This window comes from Dendrobium catenatum, unplaced genomic scaffold, assembly GCF_001605985.2.
Source record: "Dendrobium catenatum unplaced genomic scaffold, ASM160598v2 fragScaff_scaffold_133, whole genome shotgun sequence".
Lineage (NCBI taxonomy): Eukaryota > Viridiplantae > Streptophyta > Magnoliopsida > Asparagales > Orchidaceae > Dendrobium > Dendrobium catenatum.
The window spans coordinates 2425715-2437162 of NW_021318595.1; the positions used below are offsets into that span (position 1 = coordinate 2425715).

Consider the following 11448-nt stretch of genomic DNA (forward strand, 5'->3'; position numbering starts at 1 on the left):
TTTCTCTAAGGGGCTGTTTGGTTGCCTGAATTAGGAGGGTAAAGTAAAACAAATATATGTATTTATTAAATTCTGTTGTTTGGTTAATTTTGAGTGGAACAAAAGAAAATTCTCGGAAGCATTAGGCGTGTATTACAGGAGCCCGATCCCGTGACTTCCAAAGCCGCTCAAAATGAGCGGGTTTGAAATTCTTCGCTGGAGAACCAGTGCCATCCCTCCTGCGAAGAGTGAAGTCGAACAGCCAAGAGGGAGCCGAAGTCGATTAGCAACAAAGGAAAGGAAGGAGCGATCCGTGATGTGCCATTCGCCCATCCCGGCCGCTCCGCCCACTCCTCTACTAGCCGTATGATTCGACAAATACTGCTGCACCCCCTCCGCCGCCGCCGTCGGACTGTTCTCCGCCCGCTCCGCCGCCACATCCCCCAAGTTACCCTCTCCCACATACAGTCGACAATACTCACCAGAGCATTTCTCTTTGGCATAGAAGGGAGAGTTTCATGTAGGGGCTGTTTGGTTGCCTGAATTTGGAGGGTAAAGTAAAACAAATACATGTATTTACAAAATTCGGCTGTTTGGTTAATTTTCAGTGGAACAAAAGAAAATTCTCGGAAGCATTAGGAGTGTATTATGAGAGGCCGATCCCGTGACTTTGGAAGCCGCTCAAAATGAGCGGGTTTGAAATTCTTCGCTCGTGCCATCCCTCCTGCGAAGAGCGAAGTCGAACAGCCAAGATGGAGCCGAAGTCGATTAGAAACAAAGGAAAGGAAGGAGCGATCCGTGTCGTGCCATCCGCCCATCCCGGCCGCTCCGCCCACTCCTCTACTAGCCGTATGATTCGACAAATACTGCTGCACCCCCTCCGCCGCCGCCGTCGGACTGTTCTCCGCCCGCTCCGCCGCCACATCCCCCAAGTTACCCTCTCCCACATACTGCTGCACCACCAACACCGACGTCGTCGCCACCCCCGCCCCGCAATCCAAAGACACGAACAAATCCCCGAAGGGGCCGAGCTCCGGGCACTCCGAACACTCCTCCATCCCTGTCGTCAACTTCGACTCCCCAATCCTTCTCCCCACCACACACAAATCAGGGCTCTCTCCTTCCATTAATCCTCTTATTACCTCCACCGTCTCCTCACTGTTACTCACAACCTTCTCCACATATACCACGCTCTCATCGTTCACAAACTTTACTCGGAACTCGCTTACATACTCTTCCTCCTGCTACAAATCTCAGCAAGGTGAGCGCGACGGCAGGGTGCTCGGCGATCCGCCAAGAGAAAAGCACCACCACGTGCCGTTGATATCAGGTTCCTAGGGTTATTCCTAGAACATGATTTGATTTTATGATTTTGTTTGAATGGATGAGGTTGTTGGATTACATGAATTAGTTTATTTCAGCTCTATTTCCGCTCCATTCTTGATTTTCTTTGATAGGGTTTTTCTTTTGTGATTTTGCTTTTGCTTTGAATAGTTCGGGTTTTGATTTCTGTTGTCTTATTCTGTTTATTGTTATTTCTGGCATTCATTCTCCTATGTACATTAAATGCTTCTAAAATTTGCTATTGCTTTTTCTTCTCTGTCGATTTGGTTTTAGTTTTTTTTTAAGCATGTTAATTGGGCGTTGCATTGTTGTAATGAGGCACATTTTTTATTTCTATCAAATTATTTTTTAAAAAATAATTTTTACTTTACTCTGGATCTACCTAACCAATCAAGGGAAACAGTTCTCCTGCGTTTATTTTGCAAACAACCAAACAGTCTCAACGTATTCGGAATGCAATACATTTACTTTACATTGCATTTACTTTAAACTGCATTTCTTTTTCAGGCAACCAAACAGCCCCTAAATCAATAAATATCATATGTAAAGAGAAGCAGAAAAAAGAAAAAATCACAAAAAGTTTATTTCCAACAGTTATCTAAAGTGGGTAATTTATAGAGTTTATTTAATCTTCCTTTATTATCTCTATAAATTTATTTTTCTCTCATCATTCCTCCTATATTATTTCTCTTATTTTAGAGACTTGAAAGTTTTTTTTTTTTCCATTGTTGAGGGACGGGATACTCAGGTTTTGGAAATGGTTGGTAAGTATCCCTTTATTGTACACCATGATTGTCATTTTTATTAGTGAATTAAATCCTCTATCATCTCTTGGTGACAGAGTCTTACCTAAGCCAAGCCACATGAATTTTATTTTCGCTTTTTGTAGAGCTTAATTTCTTTGCAAGTACTTTGTAGTTTATCATACTAATGCATTGATGCTTCGATATAATAAAGTTTGGAGTACTTCATTCCTAAAAATTGGTATCAAAGAGGATTTTTTGAGGAACACAATGACCTCGAAGTTTAAGATCAAGGTATTTGAGGGCTCAAAGTGTATGGTATTCTAGTCCAATTGTGATTTGTGAAGGCACTCATAAGACGTACTAAGATGGTAATTGCAAAATGCATGTAGTTCAAGGAAAAAAGTCGGTCCATATGATAAATAGCATTTCCAAGAAACTTTATCATAAGTAGAAACTTTACTTGCTTTGCATGCATGGCAATATACCTATTAAATTACATCTAACTGATTTTGTTTTCATTATTTAAGATTTGAAAAGTATTGTGTGATTATTGATGATAAAGATTAGTTTTTGCTGCTTTTGCACATTTTACCTGTTTACAGGCAATTTCAAGACATCATGTTTTATAGGGCATGATACTCTAAAGGATGTAAATAATTCACTTATTTCACATGAGGTGTTTGCTAAGCTAGAAGTAGATGATCAATCAACTAAATGTTATTGACATTTTCATGAGAAAAGGATCTGGGTGTAACTATTAATTAAGGACAATTACTTGCGTAATTCTTTTGTTGGGAAGAGTCAGGTATATGCCAGATTTGAGAATGATTCTAATATCCTTAAATACTCCCAGTGTTGTAAGACATAGGTTCTCTATTGTGCTGCAGAGTGCAACATTGAATGTTGATGCATTGGATTCGATAAATTTGATGAATTAACACAATTTGGGGAAGTAAAAGAAAATTAGCTTCCAGGCTACAAGAAATGGTACTAGAAAAAAAATGCACAAGTTGAGGGGGAAAATTCTGGGTATGATTAGGAGGATTGATTTTGCATTGCACAGCCTGTCCCAAAATCAAGTTGTACCATTGTAACACTCATGGAGAGATACAACTACTTCAGGGACACGTAATGGAAGTCACACAATCAAGTTAAATGTTACAATTTCAATGAGACATTTGTGCTACACAAGTCACTTACAGGCACTCAACTCAGGTGGCATTTAAGTTTGATGAGAATGAGACATTGCAATGCTAAGCCCCCCTTCAAGGCTATGGAAACTTAGAGTGCTTGACTTCAAAAGGAGAAACATAAAGGACATCCAGGTTTTATCACAATATTAAGTTAAGATAAAAGATTGCAATGTATTTACTCAATCATGCGATCACATAATGAGATAATTTTTAAGCTTCTTCTGTAAAAACTTGAAATGTGTCAAATATTAACTTAATATTTATGCATGAATCACATGGGGAGATAGCCATCCCACTTCTAATGTGAATGTTGAAATTGAGGAAGGTAGCTTTGCATTTGGTTGGTAGCCATGTATATAAACTAATTTATGCGGAATATGAAGTTAAGAAGAATTGAGAAGAGAGAGAATATGAAGTTCATTTTTGAGAGACTAAAATATCATCTCAACGAAATGATGGTACCCTTTTTGACTTATAGTGGGTAATTTTTTATATTTGTTTAATCATCTTTCTTAGTCATCTGTTTTTAAGTTAACTTTCTCTTCTCATCTCTAATAAATTATTTATCTTTTGTCTTATGAGACTTGTCTCTCTTTTTATTTGTTAAATGAGGTTGTACTTGGACTTAGAAAGGACTACTGAGAGTTCAATTATTGTATAAGATGATTGTCGTTTCTTTGTTCATGAACCAAATCCTCTCTTGTAAGTCCAACCAAATAAATTTTGATGTATGCTCTTTGTGAAGTTTAGTCACTGTTATAGTTACTTTGCAGTTCATCATATTTTTCCTAACAATTGATGCATTGATTAGGAATGTTGCAACCCTTAGGTTAAGCTTATTGTATATATTTTCTTCTTTTTCATATAATGAGGTAAATGCTCTTTTCCATGAAATACTTTCTTCATTGTTAAAATTGAGCAATGTGAGGCGCGCCTCAGCACAAGTTTAGCAAAAAATGCCTTGAGGCATATGCCTCAAGCTTTTTATGAGAAGTATACGCCTCAGTTTGGCAGAGGAATGCCTCGCCTCACTAACATGAGGCATACACCTCATCTTATTTATATTTTTTTAATTAACTTACATAAATACTAAATTGAAACCCCAAACAAATCACTCATTCAAGCACCCCAAGCCACAATAGCTTACTCTAGATTAAAACAACCTCCAGCTCGTCGCCTCCACCACCACATTTGCATACTAGTTTAACTTCGGAGGCATTGGACTCCGCAAGTAATAAGACAGAGAAGAGAGCAATTGGTTACAATGATGACCCAAATGAAGACCCCCTCAGTGATTACACTGTATATGACTTCTAAATTGTTGTCATACTATTTCATCTTTCTTTAGAAATTAAATGTGGATGAGTAGGGAACTGAGAAAGAATAAAGTTGGAGTTGGACTTCATATTGAATGATATTTTTATGCAATTACTATATTTAATTTTGTTTTGCTCTAGTGATGTTTGAATTTCAATTCTATTTCACGCAATTGTTAGTTGTCACTTTACGTCTTGTGCAATTTGTATTTCATAAGAATGTCAATTTATTACTCTATAGTTCAATAGAAAGTTAATATGTCATCCTTTAACATATTATTTGATTATTATACAAAGAAAATTACTTTTAACGTTTATTTTCATTTTACATACTTTTTGAATTTTGAGGCATACTCCTCGCCTTACAAACAAAAAACACATCAATACTCAATTGCGCAATTTTAATCCTTGACTTTCCTTATATCATTGCCAACTTCCCTGTCTTTTTTTTTTAAGTTAGATAAACTCTTCAACCTCTCAAATTTGACCAAAATAACTTGCCTCTTCTAATATAATCTTATTTACTCTTTGGCTTGAGGATATGAGTACCTAGGAAGCATCTTTAAAAGTGTAAATATATTTTAAAAAGATAAATAAACTATAAGAACCTTTTCAAGAATGAACAAGTATTATGCTTAAGTTGTAATTAATTATAATTACTAAAGGGTTTAATATTTATCCATATACACCCTTTTCCACCTTAAACACTATTCATGATTATCATGTTATCATTTGTCTGTCATATTTAAGTCACATAAATTCTTCAATCTCCCAAAGCTTTTACTCTCGCCAAAATAACTAGCCTCTTCTAGTATAAACTTATTTACTTTTTAGCTTATGGATAAGAGTACATAAGAAGCAACTTTAATAGTGTAAATATAATTAGATATGATATGTAAACTATGCATCCTTTTTAAGAATGAACACATATCATGCTCAAGTTGTAATTAATACTTAGTGCTAAAAGGATTGATATTTATCTATATACATTCCTTTCCCCTTTAAACTCTATTCATTGTTTATCCTTTTATCACTTATCTATCATTAGTTATTAAACTAAACACTCGAATGCATAAACTAAGGGATTACAGATTTAAGTTGTGGATCAAATATATTTGACAAAAGATTGACGTGATTCTAATTATCAATTAATTTATTTTGGTAAGGAATTGATACTTAGTCATGTACAAATCAAATTGATTGGCATTATTACACGATCTTATTGCTTAACCTTTCTATTCTCACAACTCAATAGCCTTCACATGAACTATACTATACATGTCATAAAATCCTATGATATCATTATTAATTTATATGATACTCAAAAATTTACACAAGCCTTAATGTACGTATTAATATGTTAAACCATATTATATGACATGGATAATGCCTTTTTTGTGTTTGGATATTTTTCTTTTATATTTTAACTTTTTTTATAAACTCTTCATGATTTTTAAAAGTTTTGCGCTATTGTTAAAAAAGAATGCATCATGCTATGCATTATGACTCGACTGGAACTTTGCACTATGGTGTACTATTTTTTATTAACAAATATGTGATATACAAGATGGAAAATGGTGATCAATGCATATTTAGCTAGAAATGAATCTCAAAAAAAGAAGAAGAAATGGAGCTCAATGTATAGGAATACATACAATCAAAATATTGGTTGTAGATGCAATCAACAATGCTATAGTGGCAATAATTAGCTTCCCTGCATCTGGTTTTGCCTGCATACATATGATAGGTCAATATTTTAAATATATGCAGGGAAATAGTCAAAAATGCCATCCACTTACCAACCTTAGAACTCTAGAAAACCCAATATTTGCTGGCTGAAATAAAATATGTAACAGAAAGAATATCAGTTAAATCACCCAAGCTCTACAGCTGAGACAATTTGAAAAACACAAGGGATGATTGAGAACAGCAGAAAACATCATCACCTGAACTGCATCGCCATGCTCAAGGTCAGACACAAGGTGGCTTGATGATTCCTAATAATGAAAAATGTCATTAGCTATCACTTTAAAATATGAATCCATTTCTTGCTTTACAGATAATCATAGCATAGCCTTCCCAAAACAATTCTAAACACAAAGGAAAATAAAGAAAGCCAAAGTCTTCATAACCAAACCAAAAATATGACTCAAGTTGTGAATCTAATTTAATTTAGATATAAATGAATAGCTCAGCAACTCACACACAAAAATAACCCTGCTCAGGCACCACCACCAGTTAAACATTGTCAAAGCTTAGGAGGAAAAGGATTACTATAAAAAATCATACAAAGCCAAGTAAATAATGAGCTCAAAAATTTTTGGGTTAGGATACAACAAATTTGGCCAGGATTGGACTTGAGGCGTTAGATTTGCTTTGAAATGAGTGTCGTACATGTGAATCAATCAAAATTTATCTTACAATCAACTAAAAGCAAATCCAACAGTTTTGAAATTCATCCTTACAATCATCTCAAAGTAAACTTTTGTCATAATATCCTAAGCCAATTTTTTCTTTACGCGGACTTCTTTTCATAGTGTAAACCACTAAACCTTAAACCTAATTCAACCACATAATACTACTTATGACCGTTCAACAAGCAAACAATTCTTTGAACTTTGAATAGAAGTATCAAAAAGGATTTTTTATGAAATTAATCAATTACCCACTACATGAGTAGTCACAAAAGAATAACATAGGAAACAATTCCCAACCCAATTATTTCATCCTTCAATCTGAAACATAATTTCACGTGAATCAAATACAGCGAACATCCAAAACTGAAAAAAAAAATAAAAAAAATAAAAAAAAAAAACACAATGATTCAAGATTCAAATAAAATAGGGTTTAGGATTGAATCACAAAAGACAGTACAACACGAAAAAATTAAAATAAGAAAATGCTTTGACAGGGCCGCTCACAAAAATACAGCTCAAGTCGAAATACTTTCTTCAAAAAGATCTCACCTGAAACCAACCCCAGAAGAAACTTACCTGCTTACAGTGCTCTTGATCTTTAGCTATTCAACAGCCAGACAATTCATTGAAGTTCGAATAAAACTACGACAAAAGGAAGTCCCGTAAAATTAAGCAACTAAACAACAAAGGAAAGTTATTAATCTCATCTTGAACACTGCAACACCCACAACAATTCAAGAATCAGACAAAATCCAACAAAATGTAAGATCAAACCAGACCCTACAGCAATACGACTAAAAAAACAAAAGAAAAACAGCACACTTATCAAATTTGAAGAAAAATAAAAACCATTACATTTCCTAGTAAAGATCGCACCTTAAACCATAAACCATACTCACTTCGCCGTTCAAGAGAGGTATCGTGTTGCTTGGAGCGCTCTTGATCCTTAGCTTCCCCATCGATTATCGTGAATTTCCTTCAAACAATCTTCCTGAAAAAAAAAATTACTATCGTTGAATTGGGCTGATCGATACATGATTTATGTTAAATCCCGCCAAACGGAATTTGAGGACATTTTAAATCTCACGCCAAAATCCTCCGTTTCCCTTTTTTTTTCCCGTAAATCCCGGATTTACTGAATCCCTGAGTTAGGCGGATTTACAGGATTTGGCAGAAGAAGCGCGCGAAAGGGAGAAAAGATGTTTACCTTCTCAGGGAGCGAGCTCCCGTCGTTGCTTCCGATCCAACAGGAAGAACGTCGTTGGGAACTTCGTCGAAATAGGCGAAAGAAATTTTTAGCGACTCGTTCTAAACTCCACCTCAAGCGAAGCAGGCAAAGCCGAACAGCAAGGAAAAGAGCAAAAGCAAACCAAGTCGAAAAGCAACGGGTCGTTCCGATTAAAAAAAAAAACTGTAATACAGGAGAAATTATTCTGTACATAATTCGAGCGCATTTGAATGTTGCGTATTTATGTTTATTGTGTTGCATATTTTTTTATATCAAATTTTTTTATGTTAAAAAGCAACACATAAATAATACTCATTAAATACACAATTAATATGCAAAAAATATGTAGAAAACAAATGTATCAAAAAATACGCAGTAAAATAAGCAGTAAATACACAGCATCCGAACCCAATTCTGTGTTCGGACTACGTACAGAATAATTTCTCGTAATACAGTCAGGCAAACAACTGAGGAACTATTATTACATCCTCTGACCGGACGTAGCTTTACGTTCGGTCAGAAGATTGTTACTCGATTTTTGCTCGGTATTTGGTCGGTATTGATAAGTATTATTTGGTAATAATGAGGAATACTATTCTGTGAAGATCAATGCCGAATAATACTGAGCAATACTGAGTTTTCCCAAAAAATATCGAGTTTTTCTAGAAAAAACTCAGTATTTTTTGGGATTACTCGGTATTTTGTCTTCACATAATGGTATTTCTCGTTATTGTTGGTATTGCTCAGTATTTGCTCGATATTTCTCGTTTTGTGCCTGCGATCTTAGTGCTAACCGAACGTAGCTCTACGTGCGTTCACCGAACCAAATAAAAGTTCAACAACTGAGGCTTTGTTTGGGCGATTTTTTTATTGTTTTTAATTTTTGTTTTTAATTTTTTATTAAAATCTTATTTTAATAAGTAATAAAAAAATCATTTTAAACTAAGTCTAAAGCATCATTATGTTGGATTGTTTCTTATCTAAAATGGAATTTTAAAAACAGACGTTGAAAGAAAAGAATTTAAAAAACTATTGTTCTAATAATGAGTTTTGTTTGAATCACATTATTTTTAAGTACTTCCTAAAACGTACAAAATAGATAAAAATTATTTATATAAGCATTCAGCTTTCACTCTTTTTTAAGAAAATACCTAATTACCCATTCCTAAAATTTAAGTACATTTAATTAAATTTTTTTATTAAGTCAAAATACTTCCAATCGATGGTCCTACAAAAGTACATTATTAAATATTTACACAAAGCAATATAATGATATTTCTTATTTATTGATTATATAAATAAGCTGCCATTCCATTGACAAATCGCAACTGGCCATCAAACATCCATGCAAGCTTTACCAAGGATTGTTTGGTAGTGCCGGCTAAAATTATGAAAAATATAATTTTCAAGTCATTATGACATATATTTCTTTTAATATTTCATCTGTTCGAATAATTTAAAATAAAAAAAATTAACTATTATTTTATTAAATACTTTTTTTCTTTTACATATAGAAATGCATACAAACATTATATACAACCACAAAATAGAAGTGGAACAGTTCTTCAAATAGACACCTAGATCCTGAAAGAGGCTGCTACTTCAAAATCAAGTGATTCTTGTCAACAAATTCAAGAAACAAATTACTCCAAAGTACAAACACTTAAAATTTCACAAATTGATTACATGATATATCACCAAGTTCTAAAGCATCTCAGGGTCCTATCAAAGAAATTAGACAATTACAGAATTCCCAGTAGATTCAATAGCTTTTATGTTCCAGGAACAATAGTTGAAAAAAATAGTAAATCTATATTTTCATTTCACTAATTTCTTTTCTCTTTAAAACACAGATAAATCAAATACATTTTCTAACAAACACCAAACAAAAATAGAACTAGATAACATCAACTAGGGGCTGTTTGGTTGCCTGAAAAAGAAATGCAGTGTAAAGTAAATTTAATGTAAAGTAAATGTATTGTATTCTGAATACTTTGAGACTGTTTGGTTGTCTGCAAAATAAACGCTGTAGAATTGTTTCTCTTGTTTGGTTAGGTATATCCAGAGTAAAGTAAAAGTGGTGTATTTGTAATAATTTATTTTGACATTACAAGTAGTGTATTTATAAAAGCATATTTATAATAATTAGTATTATTTGATATTATAAAATAAAATCAGTGTATTTATTTCTTGCACTATCTTATTATAAATTTTTTTTTAGATTACAAGCTATATCAAAGATATAAAATTCTATATCAATATTAAACATAAAATTTGTATAAATAAAAATGATTTTATAATTGTCTTATAGTTGAATTAAGATAAATTGAAATCAAATATTATATATATATAGCAATCAATGATTATCTAGAGTGGTAAATGTTGGAGATGTATCAATTTATCTGCAAAGTATGTATTATGTTGTTTTCTCCTTAAAATAGCTGATTGAACGGACCTATGAGCAGGATCTAAATTGGAAAATACCATGCAGGGAGGAAGAGTTCTTATACCAAGAACCATTGCACTACCCTTAATATTAATTTGACCATAACATAACGAAAATGAGTAACTAATTGCAACTTTTTTAACAAGTTGATAAAATATACTTTACTGGCCATGACCTAGACCAATCATGCCATCAGCTTGTTGATTGAACAAATAATCAGATTCAGAATTTTCACATAAAAAAATGGCTCGTTGTGCCATAAGTTCAATTTGTTTAACGAATCATATGACTTGTTGAGAAAGAAGCCCACAGCTGCAGCTAATTTCAGCATAATGCCTCTCATAAGTACAATGCCTTTTCTTCTTATCACAATTGCAATCAATATTGCATTTAACTAGCTCATATGTGCTTGAATGCTCAAGCCTAAATCTTCGATACTGCTAAATCAAATTGTAATTATTGTTGTTGTATATTTCCTTTGACTTTCTCCCTACCATTGGAAGTAGGGAAGAAAATATACATTCAATATTCTCATTTGTATAAAAAACATCAATATTTATAAGACTTAAAAAATTATGATTCTTTATCTACATGACATGCTTATATATTTATCAATACAACAATTAACTAAAAAATCAAGACCAACATATAGCTGTATAAAATTACAAAATCACACTTATAAAGCCTCTAATAAACCTTATGTCAAATCTGCTATATCATTTATTCACAATTGATAAGAGTATGAACTTAAAACAATGACACAACTTGAACATTAAAAA

General features: G+C 33.3%; 1 protein-coding gene across 1 annotated transcript in view; it reads right to left on the reverse strand.

The window, feature by feature from the left end:
- Positions 1 to 8397, reverse strand: part of LOC110098524 (ABC transporter B family member 25) — a 53284-nt gene extending 44887 nt beyond the window's left edge. The window contains exons 1-5 of the mRNA XM_020825381.2: positions 8203 to 8397; positions 7895 to 7986; positions 6525 to 6575; positions 6378 to 6413; positions 6234 to 6308 (exon numbers count right to left, since the gene is read on the reverse strand). Of these exons, the coding sequence (XP_020681040.1) occupies positions 6234 to 6308; positions 6378 to 6413; positions 6525 to 6575; positions 7895 to 7954 (222 nt within the window). The 5' untranslated portion in view covers positions 7955 to 7986; positions 8203 to 8397. The remainder of the gene's footprint in view (positions 1 to 6233; positions 6309 to 6377; positions 6414 to 6524; positions 6576 to 7894; positions 7987 to 8202) is intronic.
- Positions 8398 to 11448: the final 3051 nt, after the last annotated feature.